Raw genomic sequence first — 14,639 nt, forward strand, 5'->3', positions numbered from 1 at the left:
CTCTCTCTATATATATATATATATATATATATATATATATATATATATATATATATATATATATATATATATGTATCTCTGTCTCTCTATGTGTGTCTGCATGTGTGTGTGTATATATATATATATATATATATATATATATATATATATATATATATATATATATATATATATATATATATATATAGGGTTAGGGTCAAATGTGGATGAACACTTATTGTGCGGACATGTGGACAGTGTTATTCTGTGAGAATGATGAAGAAAATATGTTGTTTGGTAATGCGAATATGTGCAACCTTACATAACTAATTTAATTATCATGCATTCTCACTAATTAAATAATATGTAAGGTTGTTATAAACTTTTTTATGATTTTCATTTTGCCAGAATGTTGTCAGAATGTATTATTGAAAATCGTATTCTGTAAAAGTGAAAATGAGTGAAAAATGATACGTGAAAACAAAAATGAGTAAGAATTAGTGAGAATACATGATAATGACAATAGTTTTGCGACGTTGAATGTATTCACATTACCAAACACTTTGTTCACTTAGTTATTCTCATATAATAGAATTGTTCACACACGTCTGCAAAATAATTATCATCCACAGTTTAACCTAGCTCTCACTCACTCTCTCTCTCTCTCTCTCTCTCTCTCTATATATATATATATATATATATATATATATATATATATATATATATATATAAGGCTAGGTTCATGTGTTCCTTACATCTATTGTGTGCCCGTATATATATATATATATATATATATATATATATATATATATATATATATATATATATATATATATATATATATATATATATATAAGGCTAGGTTCATGAGTTCCTTACATCTATTGTGTGCGCGTAAGGACAATTCTACATTAACAGATGAATAGAATCAAGGGTCATAATATGATGGTCTATAATATTACAACAGGGTAACATGTACCATAAAATCACATAAATTTCAGCATATGACTATTTTAATCAATTAACCTATATTAAAAAAAGGAAATTTTCAGATTTTTAAGGATAATTAATTCCCTTGTTTTTTAAAATATGAATTTTTAAAATTAATTCAAATTTAATTCTAATATATTTTTAAAAATAAGTAATATTATTCTATTAAAATGACATAAATTCGACCATAAACAAGCAAAATATATTTTCAATTTTGTTCTTGCAGAATATGGTTCCATTCAAGATATTTTTTGTAATTATCATTCTTAAAGAATTATACAACATATTATCAAAAATAACATTTTCTAAAAAATACAGATTTCATTTTTTAAGAATCACTAATTGCATTAATTCATAAAGAAGACGATTATAAACAATTATTACATTCATCCTGTAAAATTATTATTAATAATGGCTTAAGAATTATATCTATTCTTAAAAATTAAAACTAAGAATGGTTAAAAAGAAAGAAAAATATCAAAATCTAACAAAAACACTATTAAATTCTGAAACAATATTATTGTTAAAAAAAACACTTTATATATTATGGCAGAATACATTCTGCTATAATATACTTTCATTCTCTATGTTTTTTCTTCCTTTTCCTCATCAATGACATCTCTTCAAAACCTAAATTCACAAAGAAAACATAATCAAATTTCAAATATTAAAAAATTTAGTACATTCATAAAAACAACAAATTATGATAGAAGAATTATAATTTATTCTAATAGAATGTAATCTTCAAATCATTGTAAGAATACTATCAGGTAACATAACATTTATTTTCATCAACTAACATATATAACACCCAATCTCTACCAAAAAAATAGGCATTATCAAATCCTATGAAACACAAATTGTTAATTCATTATGCTAAACAAATATGATTGTAATATAATATAAAAAAAACATAAGTAGTTAATAACTAAGATTGATTCTTACGAATATATAAAAAATCAATTACGTACTTGGAATTAGTTTATAGGAATATAAAAAAAAAATACATAAGTGAGGCGATGAATATATAAAAAATCAATTACATACTTGGAACTAGGGAAGGCTCCCCGCGTTGCGGGGGTTAGAAGGGGGAATGGAATTGCTGATAACCAGGTGGTTGGAAAATCTGATGTGTAAAATCAAAAAGTTGTACAATAGGTCGACTATGCTATGAACTACTTTAAGCTGATATGCATTTGCTCCAACAAATCCTTTTACTCCTTTTTGTTCCTTCACATGTGTCATTAGACATGGAATTTCGATTCCATTTTTGTCACGTATTGCTTCGGTCATATTACTCACTGCTACAACTTTTTCACCTTCTTTGTGAATGAGTTCAGCAGCCCAATAACCAATGTTTTCGAATCCCTGAGACAATGGAATAGAATCAGAACATGTATGCTTCTATATATGTATTATGTATGCATGTACCTGTATGTCACACTGTTGACCAAAAACACTCATTCTGTGGTTATTAAGAAGGGCATCTGTTGCAAAAAGTACTCCTCTTCCAGTTGAATTATTATAGCAATTGTAAAAATATGGATATCATGTGATGAAATAGAAATTATGTACGTAACCTGAATTGGAAGTGTAATCAAGCCACCACAAACTCATGTTCAGTAACCAATGCCCCCAGCAAAAAAAATAGAAAAATGTTGGATTTCTCACTCCTAGAGAAAATCGTTCAACTGAAAAATGAAAATAAAAATGTAAGGAGAGGCACAAAACAATAATTCCTAAACGATTGTTTAGATATAAAAATTTATGAAATTTCAAAAACTAACAAAATTAAAAAGGACTTGTGGAGAAACAGTTTTATACAGATGGACTGTACCACTACCACTCCTCCTACCAGATAGCTTACGCTTCTTTTTCCCCGAACAATCACCACCGACTTTCTTACCCATTTTTTTTCCGGTTTTGCCCCTGCAACAATTGTATCCATTTTTTCCAATCTTCTAGTGTGCCTGTGTAGTCAACAACAAAGAACCTTGGTCAAAGCATCAGTCAACTAAAACCTATTTGCACCTTTAATCAAATTGTTATTTTAGATAAATTATCAGTAACAATTTTTAAAATTATTGCAATCACTTTTGGATGTTGTGAAAAAATCACAATCATGTCAAATACTATTCAAAAGTGACAACTATTTCATAAAATAAACGAAAAAGCACAATTTTAGACATTATGCATAATTTATGTCTTTGAGAGATGACAAATAAGAGTTGATAAAAGAGTAAACTAACCTTTCCAGCACCTACTGCTTTCTGACAATTGTTTATTGTTTTTCTTGAAAAAGAATTTCCTCCTCAAACTTTTCACTACAATTTGAAGTCATTATAATTAAAAACTAAAAAATGAAAATGTAAAATGAATTATGGAAATGGAAATTAAAGTCCTTATACCTTTTTCACATCAGAAGCTGAAATCAGTTCACCTTTAGGATGTCATCGACCCTCAGGTTTCTTGGCTTCAGGGTCACAAATGAAGTGTTTGTCATGTCAAGTTGGCTTAGTTCTAGTTAAAAAGTTGATTTTCCTTCTACACCGAAGGGAACATATGTTGGTGGATGTTGTCAGCAAGAAAAGGGGAAATCCAACTAAAAAATTGATTTGAGAACATGAAGAACAACATGAATCAAAATTAAATGCACTTGAAGAAACAATTTTGTACCTTAATTTGGAAGTATTGTGACAAATTGGTTGTGTGGCTGCTCTAGCCTCCTTTTTGGGCGATCGCAAAAGTGAATGGAAACAATGGAGGGCAAAGGGGACACTGGAAGTTAAGAATATAAACAATTATTTCAGCTTCAACAATTGAAATGGGTAAAACCTTTGTTCTCATATTGGTTGGTGGACATTTTTGCCCATATCAACACCAAATGGTGTGTGTGCGTGTTAAGTTAGAATCTGCAGAAAACAAAATTAGAATTGATTTAAAGTCGTAAATGAACTGAAAAAATTATCAATTTTAGTTTGAATTTGTAGAAAACGAATTCAGAAATTAGAAAAAAGGAGAGGGACGACGTTCCAGAAGAGAAGCCATCTCGTTCCATAAGAGCATGGCGTCAACCTCTGTATGTGCTTCAGCCAAATACCCTCTTTGCCCCTTTCCTGCTTTAAATCCGGTGGGTTTGAGTTTATAAAAGAAATAATAAAGAAGAGAAATAGAAATCAGACATGTAGAAGAGAAAATAATCAACGAAACTTGGGAATTTACAGCATAGAAAGAGGGTCAAACGGCGTTGAAGATGAAAAAGAAAGAGAAGGTACCTGTGACGATTTTTTTGCAGGTCGGTTGAACTGGTAATCGAAAGGTTGGAGAAGTTTTTTGGGTTTTTTGAGATAGTAGACTTACAAGCGTAGGTGAAGGATCAAAAAGTGTGACATGTTGAAACGTCAACCATCTATGGAGAAGGTACCTCAGTGACACTTACCCTATCAAAATTATTCAAAAATCAAACAGTAATGAAAAATGGTGGATCAAAAAGTGAGACATGTTGAAACGTCAACCATCTATGGCCCCTCAAATCTTTCTAATTTGGCATTCTTGCACCTCAGCCTAACTGATTGCTCTGTTTTGATCGTAATTAAATAAAATTAATAAGATGTGATGCAAAAAGAGAAGCTTAAACTTTTATAAGCGTGTATGTGGCATTTGTACAAACAGTTTGTGTGCCTGACTGGAATTCTATTATGGTCATTAGTGAGACTCATAATGGTAATTTTATACAATTGATTCACTGCTCCCGAAACTTGGAGCCCTACGTACTTGCTAGAACACAAAAACAAATCCCTCTTTGAGAGAAATCAAGAACAAAACACATAGAGTGTAAATGCAGAAACGAATGCAAGAAGGAACATACCTTCTTCCTTGAGTAAAGCCAACATTAAGGGAATATCCATTGAAATTTAGCAAGGTGAGAGCACCAACAATAACATCTTCTGCAACATAAGTGGTAGTGAAGTAAGAAAAAATGGGGCATACCAGTATAAGTAAGAACGATTTGGCCAAAATAGACGAACCAATAGTGAACGGTGAGCACCTCACTTTAGAATACGTTCCAGTGTGGTGGTTTAAGGATGTTCACCAAGTCGCAACATCCAATCTATTTAGAAACTGAGAAGCCCGAAGACGGAGAAGAAGCAAGGGAGTGAGCCGTCGGAGACGGTCGATTGCGCTCTTTGATCTCTGTTTATCTCTCTCTCTCTCTCTCAAACAATCGAAAAGTTAATTTGTGATGGTAACCTAAAAAAGGAAATTCATTACCTGATCGGAGAGATGGCGGCGGTTGAGAATGGAGATCGGAAGCCGAGTCTTTCTGTGATTGATTTGCAACGAAACGATTCAATCACGGTTCTTCACAAAAAGACTAAAAGAGGAGAAGAAGAGGGATAGAAGCAGGCCTTAGAGGAGAAGCGGAGGAGGAGTAGTTCTTGATGTATGTCGATGCTTTAAGAGATAGACGGTGGGTTTTGGAACCAATGGAAATTCTTTAATGTGTAGAAAGATGAAGCGGTGATGTGCAGAAAGATGGAGCGGTGGACATGTGGCTAATATTTGTATGTTTTTGATTGGAAGTAGAAGCGGTGGAGGGAGACGATTACAAAAACTTTGTACGAAATAACATTTGCTACCCAGAAGAGAAAGTAATCCACAATATGAGATACCATCATAAACCAAGGACAAATTCTGTCAAAAAAACACATAACTGTAGCTAAGAACACACAATTTTAATATATAGTATAATTAGTTTATAGGAATATAAAAAAAAAACACATAAGAGAGGCAATGATCGTATCCATAAAATAGTTTGATTATAAGTAATTTGACTAAAAGTTAAGAATCAATTACATGGATGGTATGAAAAAAAATATTTACGTTTAGAGTAAATTACATAAATGCTCCATGTGGTTTGGTTTTATTCTCATTTTTTGGTATTTAAGTTTAAAATTTGATAGATGATATGTTTATGGTTTGTGAAAATTGCATTACAGGTCCTTGGTCTATTTAAAATACCAAATTAACATTTTTTTTTCTGTTTTATATATATATATATATATATATATATATATATATATATATATATATATATATATATATATATATATATATATATAAAGCTGTAAAAATCGCTCGACGTTAGCTAGTTGGTGGACTGGGTTAAGGGATTAATCGGCTAGGCGGAGATTAATCGGGGACCATTAATTGCTAATTCGTTAGATTTAAAAAAAATTAAATATGACTAATATCATATAAAAGTTCATAAATACCACTAATATCATCACAAAATAGGTTAATATGATAAATACAATACTAATCATACCTCAAATAGTTTCTATTGAGATATAACTTCTTCAAAGTATTAAAATTTAATCGGATTCTACTGTTTCAATCATTTTGTATACATGGATTAATCACTAAGCGCTTTCTAATCGGTCAAGTAACGCCTAGGGATTAATGGGGATCTAATCGGGATTTTTACAATACTGATATATATATATATATATATATATATATATATATATATATATATATATATATATATATATATAAAATTATTTTGACTTTTTTTTTTCAATAAACAAATTAAAACAATAACCCGAATAACTATCAGTCTTCCAATAAAATAATATTTGTTTTTTCTCTTTCTTTAACGATATATATATATATATATATATATATATATATATATATATATATATATATATATATATATATATATATATATATATATATATATATACTTTGTTGTTTTTTTTTAATAGTTATACGAAAAAAGATATATATATTTTAGACAATAAATAAAGAAGCACTGACATATAAACAAATGATTTTGTTCATGTTCGTTTAACAAAAAAACGAACACGAACGAACAAACGAGCTTGCGGTGTTTGTTAATCTACGTGTTCGTTCATTTAAGTTAGTCGAACAAACAAATGAACACAAACAAATAAACGAACGAAAATTTCTTTTTTGTGTTCATTCATTTAACAAATTATCTTGTTCAAGTTTGTTCCTTTATGTTCGTGAACATATTAAACGAACAAAGATAAACAAACACAATTGAATATATATTAACATAAACGAACATATAATATGGTAATATATAATAAAAAAAATGAACATAAATAAATTAAACGAAAGAACATAAATGAACATCATAAACGAACGTTCACAAAAATAAATGAACGAACAAGAACATTATTCATGTTTGTTCGTTTAACTAAACGAACGATAAATTTTTTTCATGTTCGGGTTATTGATTTAATTTGTTTGTTTGTTTGAAAAAATGTCAAAAACTCATTATTTATTTAAACGAACAAAACGTGTAACAATCCGGAAATCAGGGGTAAAAATTTCATTTTTAAGATAACCCAAACATAGACACCATTTATTCCAAACATTTCAAAACATTGTTAACTAAAAACATTTATCAGAGTTTGTCCCAAAATCATTCGTTGTGGAAAACATATGTGTGTGCACTACGATCAAGCTAAGCTATTCATTTCCAAAACCATGATACCTGAAACCATACAAAAAACTGTAAACACGAAGCTTAGTGAGTTCCCCAGAGCATTCCCCACACAATCCACATAACCATATAATCCATATCAACTATAACAACTACATAAATAATAACAATCGCATAAGCATGCCTATAAACATATAAGGATGCCCTGGAAACCCTCTAGGGTCTTACACCGGGTGCCATGGGAACCCTCCAGGGTCTTAGCCCACTGCTATGGGACCCCCCATATGGTTTTCAATAACTACCAATCAAACCATACATGCAAACATATAAGCTAAACATGCAAGCATATAAGGATATCCTAGAAACCCTTTAGGGTCTTACACCGGGTGCCATGGGAACTCCCACATGGTCTTAGCCCAATGCCATGGAAACCCCCACATGGTCTTAACTAAGGATGTTTTGGAAACCCTCCAAGGTCTTACACCTCAGTGCCTCGGGAACCCCCCGAGGTCTTTTCCTAGGATGTCGTGGAAACTCTTCACGGTCTTACACCTAAGTGCCCCGGGAACCCCCTGAGGTCTTCCATGCAAGTATCACAAAGACAACTAGCATATCACATACCACAGAGTCAACTAGCATACCACATAATCACTACCATACTCCCTATCACATAACCAACTAACATGCCACATAATACAACTTCAATTTGTGTATCACATATCATAAAATGGGTCGACATTGGTGCCTTCGACCCATTGGTATGGTGAGGAGACTCACCTGGCACTGCTGAAGTCTCGCGGATGCAACTCCAGCTGTTGGTTGATAGATTCCCAAACTACCAACATCAAACAACACCCAATTAATAGTTGGGTCCCAAGCCCAAGGTCCAACTCACACTCCAAAGGCCCAATATTCAAGTAATTGGCCAAAACCCAACATATGGCCCAATTTTCCAAATTGGGCCCAAACCTTTACATAGTCTCATTCAAAGGCCCAACCATTTAGTCCGGCCCAAACATTTGACATTTCTAGTGGCCCAATATCTCATAATCATCAAGGCCCAAACTATGACCCATCTATGGCTCAATTTTCCAAATTGGGCCCAAGCCTCTCTAATGGGTATTATCCTGAAGCCCAATAATTTCCCTTAGTCCATAAATATGTTCCCAATTGGCCCACAAATGGCCAAAACAGCTTATTACAATAAGTGGCCCAACAAGCATCCAAACCCAATTAGGGTTAAGTGTTCTACTTAATCCATTAAGTCCAAACATACAATGAAATCGGACTTGATTCATAACTCCACTCCAATGGTCCAAAATGCGGGTCCCGATAAGTCCAGGCCATTAATCCCAAAATTAGGTTTTCTAAACCTTAATTAGGGTTTTCTACCTAATAATAACCCAATAGGCCCAAAACTAAGTCCTCATATCAATTAGGGCCTCATTAGGCCCATTAGGGTTTCACAAAGTGGGGACCACCCACTACCACCTCGGGTAATGGTGGTCAACGGCGGCTCGTGGCGACGGCCACCACCTCGCGGTGGTGATTATGAGTTTCTTTTATTTTTATTTCGGACACCATTTACAATTTACAATTCAATAACACACACACACACACTAATATAAACATACACACACAACCACCCTAGTGGCGGCCGGTAGTGGCACATGATGGCAGCTACCACCTCACGGTGGTGGCCGTGGCTTCCTTGGTTTTCCGACTAAATAGAACACACACAATACACACTAACGATGGAAAGCACACCCACACACTTGTTTTGGCCGAAACAGGAGCACATCTACCCTTGTGGTGGCATTTGGTGAAACCAGCAACACGGAAAGGCAGCGACAACGGTGTTTTGCGATGACAGCCACCACCTCACAGTGGTGGCGGTGGTTTTTTTGGTTCTCAGTCAAGCAGCCACACCAACGATAGGGTGACTACCCAACCCTCATTTACACATTGTTGCTCGGACATAAATACAACCACCCACCTCACGGTGGTGTACGAAGAAGACATCGCCATTGGAAGGCGGCCACATCAGCTTCTAATGGCGGTTCACAACCCTCATTCGCTCTGCGTTCCGTCGCTGGCCTTTGGTGGACACCCCGGATGTACGCTGCATTCCCGACAACGGTGGTGTTGCTACAATGGCGAGATAACAGTGACAAATGCGGGCTTTCATGGTGGCGGCGACCAGAAGTGAAGAAGGAGGTGGCGGCTGTTAGAAGAGGGAGGCATAAGGGTGGTGCGGCTGAGTGTTCTAGGGTTAGGGTTTCGTTGGCCTTATATACCCGGTCACCTAAACTTATTTCCATAATGGCAGAAATTGTCCCTCCCCATAACATTTTCTTTAAATCTTAATCTAATATTTACCATTTAAACCTGCCCTCTAAAATCTCTTCAAATGAAGTCCAAAAATTACTCCTAAGCCCCTGCTTCGATAAATGCTTTCATTTTAAGACCAAATGATACCACACACACATTGACTTCTAAAAATCTTTACGACATAAATCCTAAAATTACACTTTAACCATTGAAAGTCCAAATTATATAAATTGGCTCCCCGAAAACAACACCCCGCTATTTTTAGGGCTATTATAAAATTAGGGATGAGCGTGGGACAGAACCGGTACTGACCCGTCCCGTTCCCGATTTCTCGAATACCGAATTTGATCAAAATTTAATCCTGAGTACCGAACCGAATTAACATCACCGGTACCGGTATCGGGAATGGTACCGGTACTCGGTACTAGTACCGATACCAATTCCCGAATTTCATGTATTTGGAGTACCAAGTACCGTCCCGTATTTTTAAATTCGGTACGGTTCCAGTACGGTACCGGTACGGGATCGGGATTTGGGACAAACTGTTCATCCCTATATAAAATAGACAAAATTACAAAAATGGTCCCTATGGTTTGCCAAAAGTCACAAAGTCAGTCCCTATTAATTTTTTTTGATGTAAATGGTCCTTGTGGTTTGAAAAACTTGCACGGATGGCCCTTTTTACTAGCGTCATTAGTATTCAGCCGTTAGGGATTGAATTCGTAAGGGTATTTTCGTCTTTTCAAATATAAAGGGACTGAATTTGTGACACTTGGTAAACCATAGGGACCATTTTTGTAATTCGTCTAAAAATAATTTAAATGATTGGAGGAGGATTCGAACTTGGGACATTCTCCCATAATCTCAAACCATCCTATGCCTTATACCAATAAGCTGCAACAAAACTTGGTTTATAGTTCCGAAAAATAAATTATATTATGTAAAATCGGGAAAAAAAAGAAGATAAATAACAAAATAAATTACATTTTTTTACATAATTTTTTTAAATAAAACAAATTGTATTTTACGTATTGAAGAAAAAATAATTTTTTACAATTAGTTTATATATTTTTTTACGTTTTTATTTTACGTAAAATAATTTTTTTACGTATTTAAAAAATACGGTTTTGTAAAATACGTTATTATGTTGTTATAATCTTATAGTATACTTTTACGTTAACAAGTTATGTTAACGTCTTTAATTGGTTTAAAGCAAAACTACAAGTATTTTTTTTACGTAAAAACATTAAGAACATGAAAACATAATGTAAAAAAAATACTTGAATATCCGCTTTAAATCAATTAAAGATGTTAAGATAACGTAAAAGTATATTTTATGATTTTAACGACGTAATAACGTATTACATGAAAATGTATTTTTTAAATACATAAAAAACATACTTCACGTAAAATAAATATATATACAAAAAGTTACACATTTTTTAGGATTTCGTTTTTGTATAATATGTTTTTACGTTTTTTATGTATTTTAAAAGTATATTTTCAATTTACAACGTAATAATTTTTTAGTAGTATTTAAATACATAAAAAAAACGTAATAACATATTATACAAAAACTTAATCTTAAAAATGTGTAATTTTCTTTTATATATATATATATATATATATATATATATATATATATATATATATATATATATATATATATATATATATATATATATATATATGTGTGTGTGTGATTTATGTTTTTTTTATGTATTTAAAAAATACATTTTTATATAATATATTATTATATTATTAAAATCATAAAATATACTTTTACGTTATGTTAACATCTTTAGTTGATTTAAAGCGAATATTCTAGTATTTTTTTTTACGTTATGTTATCATGTTCTTAATATTTTTACGCAAAAAAATACTTGTAGTTTTGCTTTAATCCAATTAAAGACGTTAACATAATATAAAAGTATAGTATAAGATTATAACAACATAATAGCGAATTCTACAAAAACATATTTTTTAAATACATAAAAAAATAGTTTAGTAAAATAAAAACGTAAAAAAAAGTATAAACTAATTGTAAAATTTTATTTTTTCTTCAATACGATAAAAGTACAATTTGTTTTATTTAAAAAGAATTATGTAAAAAAATTGGAATTTATTTTGTTGTTTATCCTTTTTTGCGATTTTAAGTAATATAATTTATTTTTCGGAATTATAAACCAAGTTTGGATGCAGCCTATTAGTATAAGGCTTAGGTTGGTTTGAGATTAGTGGAGGAGGTCCCAAGTTCAAATTCTCCTCCACTCATTTAAATTATTTTTAGATGAATTACAAAAATGGTCCTTATGGTTTACCAAGTATCAGAAATTCAGTCCCTAACGGCTAAATCGACGTTAGTAAAAAGGGTCATCCGTGACTTTGTTACTTTTGGCAAACCATAGGGATCATTTTTGTAATTTTATCTATAAAATAATATAAATTATAAAAATACATCCTGGAGTTCCAGGTTAATTATTTAATTATTCTATTTCAACTGGAGTGTTAGAAAACATCAAAAAAACAACATTAAAAAATATAGTTAAATAAAACATCAAAAATATTTAAAAAAATTAAACCACAAAAAGAAAGGTAAATAAATAAATAAATAATAATTAATAATAATAATAATAATAATAAGATGATTTTATATAATTTAGAAAATTGATTAAAAATAAAAATAATTTTGCAAATAATCTGCATAAATTCTATTAAAATAAAGATAAAAAACAATTTTATATATATATATATATATATATATATATATATATATATATATATATATATATATATATATATTGTTAAAGTAAAAAGAAAAAAGAAAGAAAGAATAATATGATCTTGGACTAAGAAACTACAGTGTAATTTTTATAAACTATGTAAATTATCAAATTTTAAACTTGATTAGGGATCAAAACTGAAAATTCAACAAAACCACATGGACCATTTCTGTAATTTACTCTTACATTTATTTTCTTCAAATACAAAAGTGATACCAAGGATTGAAGATGGGAAATGACATAGGAAACTTTAAAATCCACAAAAAGCACCATTTCAAAACTAAATATCTTAAAACCAAAAAGAAATCCATCAAATTTAAAATGGACCAAATGAGAAAATCATGATTATGAACGGCGAAGGCGACATGCATGTGGAGGCTGATATTCAGCAATTACCAACGATAGGTGAAGGTTTGTATCGATTTTGATAATGAGACATGGGGTTTGTTGCTTAACATATAGCTTTCACTTTGATATCCTATTTTAAAAAAGGTACCATAATTAAATATAGCAAAAATTATGATTATATCCTTAAATAATTTATTTATTTAATTATTATTTTATGAATTCTTATTGATCCAGAATCAATAATCATCAAAAACATATAAACATCTCTCTTTATATATATATATATATATATATATATATATATATATATATATATATATATATATAAATATATATATATATATATATATATATAATTTATTTATTTAATTATTATTTTATGTATTATTATTAGTCCTACAACCACACAATAACTGTCAAAAACATATAATCTGTCTTTCTCTCTCTCTCAACATACAATAGTTGTTAAAAACATATAAACATCTATCTCTCTCTCTATATATATATATATATATGTATATATATATATATATTATTTATTATTTTATGAACTCTTATTAGTCCTACAAGCACACAATAGTTGTCAAAAACATATAAATCTCTCTCTCTCTCTCTCTCTTTCTCTCTCTCTCTCTCTCTCTCTATATATATATATATATATATATATATATATATATATATATATATATATATGAAAAACCTCAGAAAAACCCAGCGTATTTTCATCAAATGCTTAAAAAAACCACTATATTATTTTTTAGTACACTAAAACCCTTATATTTTCGGAAATTCTTATTTAAGGTTTTCTGGCCTCAGAAAAACCTAATATATTTTCATGAAATGACTAAAAAACCATTATATTATTTTGTTTAGTGCATTTGAAACCTTATTTTTTTAAGTTTTTAATGTAAGGAATTGTAACAATCAAAACGTTGAGAATCAATTACCTAGCATTTTCGGCTATCTAAGATATATCGAGCTTGATGCCTTAAATGATACATTTTAAAAAATATAAGGGTTTTAACTTACAAATAAATAATATATTGTTTTTTTTAATACTTTGATGAAAATATGTTGAGTTTTCATAAGATTTTGCTATATATATATATATATATATATATATATATATATATATATATATATATATATATATATATATATATACAAATAAATGATATATTGGTTTTTTTAATACTTTGATGAAAATATGTTGAGTTTTCATAAGATTTTACCATATATATATATATATATATATATATATATATATATATATATATATATATATATATATATTTCGGTATCGCATGTTTAAATACATTGTCAGTATTACCGGTTTTTAAAAGTTCAATGCTTACCATCCTCATGGTCTTTTTGCTTTTGAGTTGAGATACCGAAAATGTTTGAAAGGACATTTTTTTAATTTCAAAGTATTAACATGAAGTATTAGACAAAATCCTGTCTTAAAATAGTAAAAACATGAATCTTATGTTACCTATGAATATCACATATTTTCTTTATAATGATAACAAAAAATAGTAAAAACATGAATCTTGATTACTCAATAAAAAAAAACATATTTGGTGGGGTTGGCCCTCTACAATTTAATAATAATGAAAAAAAAGAAATGTAATTTAAAGGTATAACCAAAACACAATGAAACCCGCTATAAAGATTTTTTTTATGTTTTATTTTATTTATTTTTGCAAAATAGATTTATTTAGGGAGCAAAA

General features: G+C 30.2%; 1 protein-coding gene across 17 annotated transcripts; it reads right to left on the reverse strand.

The window, feature by feature from the left end:
• Nucleotides 1–1,324: 1,324 nt before the first annotated feature.
• Nucleotides 1,325–5,535, reverse strand: LOC145037420 (uncharacterized). 17 transcript variants are annotated; one of them, XM_078986242.1, is made up of 11 exons: nt 5,379–5,531; nt 4,998–5,293; nt 4,838–4,916; nt 3,646–4,409; nt 3,378–3,513; nt 3,219–3,293; nt 2,807–2,939; nt 2,550–2,660; nt 2,401–2,456; nt 2,017–2,337; nt 1,325–1,599 (listed from the first exon to the last, which is right to left on the reverse strand). In XM_078986242.1, exons 7-10 carry the CDS (start codon nt 2,877–2,879, stop codon nt 2,023–2,025), a joined length of 555 nt encoding a protein of 184 aa, XP_078842368.1. In that variant the 5' UTR covers nt 2,880–2,939; nt 3,219–3,293; nt 3,378–3,513; nt 3,646–4,409; nt 4,838–4,916; nt 4,998–5,293; nt 5,379–5,531; the 3' UTR covers nt 1,325–1,599; nt 2,017–2,022. The 17 variants fall into 17 exon arrangements, with proteins under 17 accessions (XP_078842368.1, XP_078842827.1, XP_078842697.1 ...); XM_078986701.1 differs by having other exon boundaries at nt 3,646–3,881; nt 4,245–4,409; nt 4,998–5,531; XM_078986571.1 differs by having other exon boundaries at nt 3,646–4,085; nt 4,245–4,409; nt 4,998–5,531.
• Between the last annotated feature and the right edge of the window lie 9,104 nt (nt 5,536–14,639).

This window comes from Lactuca saligna, chromosome 1 (assembly GCF_052625555.1).
Source record: "Lactuca saligna cultivar CGN05327 chromosome 1, ASM5262555v1, whole genome shotgun sequence".
Classification (NCBI taxonomy): Eukaryota; Viridiplantae; Streptophyta; class Magnoliopsida; order Asterales; family Asteraceae; genus Lactuca; species Lactuca saligna.